Source organism: Meleagris gallopavo, chromosome 26, assembly GCF_000146605.3.
Source record: "Meleagris gallopavo isolate NT-WF06-2002-E0010 breed Aviagen turkey brand Nicholas breeding stock chromosome 26, Turkey_5.1, whole genome shotgun sequence".
Lineage (NCBI taxonomy): Eukaryota > Metazoa > Chordata > Aves > Galliformes > Phasianidae > Meleagris > Meleagris gallopavo.
This window is the reverse complement of record NC_015036.2, coordinates 372,064-379,683: the sequence shown is the minus strand read 5'-3', so window position 1 is coordinate 379,683 and position 7,620 is coordinate 372,064. Positions and strand designations below refer to the sequence as shown.

General features: G+C 56.8%; 2 protein-coding genes across 2 annotated transcripts in view; one reads left to right on the top strand and one right to left on the bottom strand.

The window, feature by feature from the left end:
• CDON (cell adhesion associated, oncogene regulated) overlaps nucleotides 1-6,022 on the top strand; it is a 34,765-nt gene extending 28,743 nt beyond the window's left edge. The window contains 2 exon segments of the mRNA XM_031556839.1: nucleotides 3,295-3,561; nucleotides 4,130-6,022. Coding sequence (XP_031412699.1) covers nucleotides 3,295-3,561; nucleotides 4,130-4,278 — 416 coding nt within the window. The 3' untranslated portion in view covers nucleotides 4,279-6,022.
• Nucleotides 6,023-6,360: 338 nt separating this feature from the next.
• VSIG10L2 (V-set and immunoglobulin domain containing 10 like 2) overlaps nucleotides 6,361-7,620 on the bottom strand; it is a 6,079-nt gene continuing 4,819 nt past the window's right edge. The window contains exons 8-12 of the mRNA XM_031556838.1: nucleotides 7,509-7,584; nucleotides 7,117-7,356; nucleotides 7,019-7,043; nucleotides 6,829-6,941; nucleotides 6,361-6,752 (exon numbers count right to left, since the gene is read on the bottom strand). Coding sequence (XP_031412698.1) covers nucleotides 6,670-6,752; nucleotides 6,829-6,941; nucleotides 7,019-7,043; nucleotides 7,117-7,356; nucleotides 7,509-7,584 — 537 coding nt within the window. The 3' untranslated portion in view covers nucleotides 6,361-6,669. The remainder of the gene's footprint in view (nucleotides 6,753-6,828; nucleotides 6,942-7,018; nucleotides 7,044-7,116; nucleotides 7,357-7,508; nucleotides 7,585-7,620) is intronic.

Here is a 7,620-nt window from a genome sequence, read left to right as displayed (position 1 = left end):
AGGTGAGCGTGGGGGAGGGCGCCGGGTGGGCTTGGGTCTGTGGGGAGGGGGTCTGCTGTGTGCATGGTGAGGGGCCGGGCGCCCGCCGGGCGTTCTGCTGGAAGGGTTGTGGAGGATGGGCTGCCTTCCAGGCTTCTGAGGGGGTCTCTGGTTGTTTAAGGGCTGAAAGTCAGACGTTCTGGACAGGCTGAGGAGTAAATCTGGGGTCTTTTCAGTCATGCTCTGAATTTTCTCTCTTATTAAAGTGGCGTTTACCTTCCAGTGCGCGTCCAAAGGAGCTGAGCTGGAGTTCAGCTGTTCCCAAAGGCTGAAAACTTTCATGATTCGTCTTTGTGGTTTTACCTCTGAAAATAGAGCTCAAAGTGGCGTTGAAATGCTTCGTCCTCCCGTAACAGACGTTGTTAGGTCACCCCGGGGCAGTCCCAGAGCCGTGGTGCTGTGTGCTGAGGGCACAGAGGGGTGGGCGGCGGTGGTCTCAGGGTGGGGAGGGGCTGCGCTGAGCAGAGCTGTGACACCAATGGGGACGGAGCGGCCGTCACTGCAAACCGACCCAGTAACAGCAGTGACTGGGATGTGTACAACTGGCTGTCATTTGGAACGCGTTGTATGTGTTACGCTGTAATTAGTAGCCTGTTTCCCAGTTTTAAGCATATTTGCATTCTTAATTACTCTTTTTTCTTAAGAAAAAGGAGAGAACGAGTTCCATCCCCTGAGACTGCGGTGCTCCTCCCAGTGGGCCATCAGCAATGGCTGAACTTTGACTCTTCAGCCCCGCTCTGTGTGACACAAACCACAAACTGTCCCCTGCAGCTGCAGCCCCGGAGGGATGGGGACACAGAGGGGCACATGGGGGCAGCGGGGTGGGCCCGGCTTTGCCTCGGTGTTGTTGGAGGTGTTGGAGGCGTGGGCACTCAGTGACCTTGTAAGTCCAAGCGCACGTTTGAGCTGGTGAGCACGGCCATTCCAGCAGCCACCGTGGAGGGGTTTCACTGTTACAGCAATGGAATCCTCTGGTCTTTGGTTATTGCTCGCGGAGCTCTGACGGAGGAGGGGCTGCCAGGTTGTGGTGGTGGACAAAGCCAGGGAGATGAGCGTGATTCGTGCTGGTTGCGTCGGGGTTCAAAGCAGATTTCTTTTTGTTGCGGTTCTCTGTTGCTTTTGCACCGACGTTCTCTGGGTCCTCGGTGGTTTCCGAGCAGTTCTGCTCTCTGTAGTTCCTTGGCACACGCTGTGCTCCCGTCAGAGATCTGCACACGCATCCCGAGCGAACGGCCCTTCGGGTTGGAGGGCTGTGCACGATGCCTGGTGGGACTGCAGCGCTGAGAGTCGATGCAAGGCGTTTTCTGCTGCAGAGATTTTCCGCTGCTGCTCGCTCTGGGCACGCCCGTGGCCAGTTTCCGTCAGAATGTGGTTTTTAAGCTAAAAAAGCTGAACGGCTGTCTTGGAGCCCCATTCAAGCCAGTGGAGTAATACAAAGCGCTGCACTGACCTCTGTGTCTTTAAAAAGAAAGTCCCATAAACATGCAAAACCAAACATCTTAAATGGGTTTCTCTAAGAATTTTTTAAATAATGAGTGAGTGTAGTCAAAACCTCTGCGGAAAGAAATGCAAACTAATAAATGGATTTGTTTGAAGCCCAGATGTGTTTCATGTGGATTCTTCAGTGGCTTTTGTGGTATTTTGGTACTTGGAATAATGATCTGGAGGCGGCTCAGGGCGGAAGGACGGAGCGGGGAGCTGTGAGTGCCATGAAGGCTCTCCATCCCCTCCCCGTGTGGCCCCGATGGCACTGTGGGGTCAGTGGGCACAGCAGGACGGGGCGGGGGCCAGAGAGCTTTTTGCAGCCCTCGTGGCTCTGTGCTGGCTGGAGGAGGGCACTGTTAGGGAAAAGCACTCTGGAAAGGAGTCTCCCAGCAGTCACAGGGGTAAACATGCAGGTCGCTCACGGTGCGGGCTCGGAGCCCACGTGGGCTGTGTGGGTGCCAGCACCTGGGTAGCGCAGAAAGCAGCAACAAACAGCAGTGTGTGGTGAGGTGGATGGGCTCATCACCGGGAGCAGGGCAGGCGGCTGTTCTGCGTAGGCTGGGCAGCAAAGAAGAGCTCTGAGTTGTGCACATGGGCTTGTAATCTGCGCGCGGAGCTGGAAGCCTGTTCAGCCTTCCCTCGAGTGCCTGGGAGTCGTGCTGGGCTCACACGTAACAGAGCTGTGCTCCATCCGTAGCTCAGATGGGGCTGGAAGAGCTCTGCAGGGCAGGTGAGGACACGGTGACAGCACTGCGTTCTGGGCTCCTTGCTTCTGCTCTACCTGCGTACCCATCCAGGAGCGCGCCGGGGGTGCTTTCCTGGTCTATGGCAGCCATACAAGTGAACCTTTTACTTTTGTGGTAATTATGGTTTTCTATAAAACCACAGTGAAGTGTGATTTTGGGCTGTCGTGCATAGCATTTGCTTGTATGAATGTTCGCTGAGTCTACATTGTTAGAGGAGCTGCAAAGACTGCAGGCGTTTTCCCTGCCTGCTGCAATGGCGTGCGTGTCTGCTGAGGACTCTTTCTGCTGAAGGTTAAATACCTTGGCTGTAACGATTCATTTCGCAGTCTAGCTCTGATTTCACAGCCCTGTGTGCGTCTCACAGGGTCGCGATCTGAGCTGCACCGCGCGGGATTTTGCCTTTATAGTGCTGAATGTATTTTTGTAGTTTGCATCCACTCTGATAACACTTCAGCATTTGTTTTCCAAGGCACTTTGTTTGCTGCTTGGGTTTCAGACCTGAGTTCTTTCTGTTGGTGGTGAAAGGCCGCCGTGTGGGGCTGCCCTGGTGGAGACCTGCAAGTCAATGGTCGGGCCACAGCGGACAGGGGAAGCAACTGAGCAAATGTTTGCAGTGTTTCCAGCTGTCTGTTGGGAGAAGAAACGCTTGATCCTTCTCTTAATGTTAGGATTGATCCAAAAATACATTCAGAACTCACTTGGCAAGATCTCTACAGTAAATAACACATGGTGAAGTACTTAAAAATCAGTTTCTCATGCTAAGTTGAGTGGTAGAAAGGGAGAACGTGCAGATGATCAGGGCTCACAGCCACTCCTGGTATCCCACTCATGCTGGATATGAGGAACAATCTCTCCTCCAAAGAGCAGTGCTGCACTGCACAGCTGCCCGGGGAGGGGGAGTCACCGTCCCTGGGGTGTCCCAGAGCCGGGGGGATGTGGCACTGAGGGTCGTGGGCAGAGTTGGGGTGGGCTGGACTTTGTGACCTGAGAGGCCTTTTCCCACCTTAATACTCTGTGGTTGTGGCTTACATCCTCAGGTGTTTCACCAAAGCCAACGGCACTTTCAGCAGCAGCGCGCTGCCCCTCGTGCCCATCGTCGCTCCGTGCCAGCAGGACAGCCTGGAGATGAAGCCCCTGAGCCACATCATGGTTGCCATGTGTTTGGCCTCCGGCATCCCCGAGCACGGCGGGCGGGCGGAGGAGGACAGCACGGAGCCAGCCGAGCAGCCGCCCAGCCCTCAGCCCTGCTGCAGGGGCAGCGCCGGGCCGCTCTGCCTGGAGCACGCGGATGGTGAGGCGGGGATGGGGCGGCACCCGGCGCGGGGACGCTGCGGAAATGGCACTTAATTAAACAGAGAGACTGGTAATTAAGCTCGCAAAAGCGCTGGCCTTTGGAAAAGGGGCTGCGTTCCACCTCCTGCAGAAAAGCGGTGTGAAGCTGAGCGTGCTCTTCTTGACTGACGCCTCTAAATGAGCTCAGCCTGCCGCACACTGCAGGTAGTGAGGCTGATTGCTGCTGGCCGGTGGCTGCCTGTACACACAGCAAACGCGAGGGAACACAAATGCAGACCGAGGGGCTGAGATACTGCATGTTCCCTACTGCATCTGGGGTGGCCAAACCCGTGCTGGAGGTGAGGGCAGCACAGGGATGCAGGTGGGGCTGGGCTGTGTCATCCCAGCCTGTTGGAGAGCAGCATCGATGTGCCTGTAGAGCCGAGGCGCTGTGCTGTTGCCCGACGCTTCCTCAGGGTTTTCTGGGAGTAAACCCACTCAGAAAGCCTTGCCGAGATCCGCTAACCTGAATTTCCTCTGTGCTCATGAGGCCACTGAGCTGAAAGCTCGTTGCTCTTGCTTTGCAGGTGACAGCTGTGCGCTCTCAGAAACACCAAACCACGTTCTGAGCTGGAGCCCGCTGGTTCTGCAGCCTGTGCCCAAGGACTGCAGGGACAAACCGGGCTGGACTGCAACACTGCGTGGTTCTGGGCAGCCCCCACTGCAGGAGAGCTGAGGGGAGCGCTGGAGGGACTGATGGAGGGGCCTTAATTATAACAGAGAGAGTCACTATTTATTTTTTGTAGTAGTGTCATATGAATGTATCTTGTTTTTAAATGGTTGCCTTTTTATATTATTTATGCCTTGAGATTCCTTTTTTCCCACGCACCGTGAAGCTAGCCTGGTTCTGTGTATATAAACAAAAAAAGATTGGTAATAATATAAAGAACAACGATGGGAAGTGTGCAGTGTGTGTTCCATGGAGCCGGCAGAGGAGCGCTGCTGAGAGGCTTTAATGGTGCTGTGGGTGCGCGGGGCTGCGCTGGGTTGGGCTGCACTCAGACTGCTGTGCTGGGAGTGGGCAGAAGGGGATCAGCACTGCTCGGCTGTGCCGTGCTGTGCTGTGCTCTGCCGTGCCGTGCAGCAGGTGGAGGTGCTGCAGCCTTCACCGCAGCCTTGGGTTTTTGGTGGTTGTTTTTTTTTCCTTCCAAATTTAATCAGAGTAAATGCAATGAAGCCGTGCTCGTAAAGCACTCTTTCCACAAAGCAGCGCGTAGCCCCGGCTGCTGGGTGCCTCCGTCACCACTGCAGCTGCCTGCGGCTCCCCGTGCAGCCCGGGCTGAGCAGGAAGGGGCCGGGGGAGGGATGCAGCTCAGAGCCGTGCCCGACCCAAAGCTCCGTTCCCCACTGAATGTCTGCTCTGTGTACAGCACGGAGGTACAAAATAACGTGTTATGTGCTTTATAAATAGAGCCCGTAACGAGGACGCGTTGGCTCGGAGCTGGGCTGTCACGCAGGTAGGATTCTGGTTACGCTTTGTGCCCAGATCCTGGCAGTGATGCTGTGCTGTGTGCCGCGGTTTCTCCCCTCTGCGCGCTTCGGTTCTCATGTCTGCACGTCTGAGCGCGTGCCAGAGGGAGGCAAAGCTACCCGACAGGCACCACATGAGGGCCGCACCCTTCCCGGATTTGCTGCTCTGCTTTCTTGATGCCAACGCAGGATGCCGGTGTGAGCTCGGGCGGGCGGAGCAGCTCCGGTGTCCGACGGAGCCGGGCGGGCAGCGATGGATGTGGGAGGCTGCGATCCGCCCTGTTAGCAGCAGCTCCCCGCAGACTGCTTTATTTATAGTGAGTGACACTGTTTTAAGTGTTTGTCTTCCATTTATTGTATTTTATTTTAAAATGTGTCTGAGCTCTGCTTTCGCTGTCGGGTTTCGGTGCGTGCTCCCACCTCCGTGTGCCCAACTCCAAACCTCCCGCCGGTCCCATGGGAGCACTCCGCCTTCAGGCTGCGTGCACAGCCCCGCTCCTCCCTCTGCTCTGCTTCGTCCGCCCAAACCCCATCCTTCCCGTGGCTTTGGCGGTGCTCCTCTCCTTCCCTGAACCAGCAGCGAGCTCTGCTGGGCTCCCGGCGCCTTGCAGCTCCCTGCTTTCCCCAAGCACCGAGTTCGACAACCCTGTGTCCATCAGCCCCTTTTTCCCCATCTTTGGGACTTTAGAGAAAAAACAAATGGACAAACTCTCTGTGTTCCTCCATGTACCTCTGAACGCATCACTGCTGCAGTGCTGTGCTGCGCTGAGCTCCAGATGTGTGCATGTTGGCATATGGGTAAATACACTCTATTTTCCGAAGAAGATGTAATATTTCTTTGGAAATTGCACATGTGTTGGAATGATGTAGTTGTTGCGTGTTGTTTTTTGTTTTTGTTTTTGTTTTGTTTTGGTGGTTTGATAAATATTAAAGTGAATGCTGCTGCACGATGGGATGGCAGAGTGGTGATTGGTGCCGGCGCTGAGGTTGGGCGGATCGTTCATGAGATGCAGGGCAGTGCCAGGACCTCCCCTCTCTTGCATAAACCCAAAGCTGAGGGCCGCCTCCTCCATGCTCTCCACGCAGAGATCTCCCTTTCCCCAACCATCCCAGCTCCCTGGGAGCAGTGATGCATCTCCCCTCACTGCAGAGCAGCAGAGCCAGGCCCTGGCTTGCTGGCAGTCCATGTTGGAGCACAGTAAAACAGCCCAAAAGACTTCATCTGTGGCGCTTTACCTGCAGCCCAGCACCAGCAGCCACGCATGCCAGGAGGGCTGTGGGGACATTTCCTGTGGGTGAAGCCCCTTTCCATGCAAAGGGTAAAGGCTGAGAATTCCACAGCTTCACCCTCACCTCCTGGGGTCCTCATCCCTGGGTTTGCAGCCTCTCTGCTCCCTCCCCACCCAGACTGAGGCTCTGTGGAAGAAGATCCCCGCTGCCTCTGCTCTCTTGCAGCCTTTATTGAGGCAAAGGAAGCAGTGGGGTACAGCACAGCTCAGGAGGATGGGGCTGCCCCAGGGGTGCTGTTGCCACATCCCAGCTCTCATTCCCCAGGAAGAGCAGCAGTGAGGAGGGGTGTCTCAGGAGTGTGCCATGCTCAAGGCATAGCTGTCACCGTGATGCTGACATCCACCGGTGCATCATCCACAGGGTCACCTGGTGGGGCTGAGCGTGGCTCTTCTGCAATGGGACGGGATGGAGAGCCTCAGTGGCGCCAGGCTGTACCACCATGCTGGTGGCTCTGCCCTCCCTCTACCTTCCATGGCTGCTGTGCTGAGGCCACCCGGCTCCTCCTGTCCCTGTCCTCCATCCTCCGTGCTCACGGCCACGTTGGCATCCTCGGCAAGCTGTGGGGCATCGGGGCCAGCCCTGGAGATATGGGGCTCTCAGGTGAGCAAAGAGATGCAGGAGTGTGCTGGGAGTGTGGCGAGGTTTGGGGCACTCACATGCGGAACAGCAGCTCGTGCAGCCCTACGGATGGACAGACGGACATCAGATGGAGCTGCTGGAGTTTTGCCACCCTGCTGAGCCCCCTGACACTCACGTGGCAGGCGGTCCCGATGGCGAGCGATGTAGTGCACAGCCAGCAGAGACATGGAGGTGGCCACCAGCATCCCCATCACTGCTGCCCCCGTCACGGCCGGGAGCGCCTCGAAGGGCGGCTCAGCTGGAAGAGAGCGGTGCAAATCAGGCCGTTGGGATGGGGGAGGTGAGGAGGTGAGGAGCAGCCGGGATGGTGCGGAGGTACCGGGGGAGAAGGGAGCTAAGGGAGCACCGGGCATCCCTGGCACAAACGGAGGAGGAAGATGGAAGCCTGCACTTGTTTGCTCTGAAACCTACTGATGGCTGCTCGCGCTGGGTGCAGCTCTGTCTTTCTCTGCTCACTCCCTGCTCTGCCTACAGGCAGTCAGCCCCGGGGTGTTCCGTAGCCCCTACCGATGCCTGGCACCACCCAAGGATGCCGGAGGAGCACGGCATGCTGTCCCGTGCCCGCTTCACCTGGCGTCTGCACCTCGGAGGGGTGCCCGGCCGGGCGGTGGTTGACAGC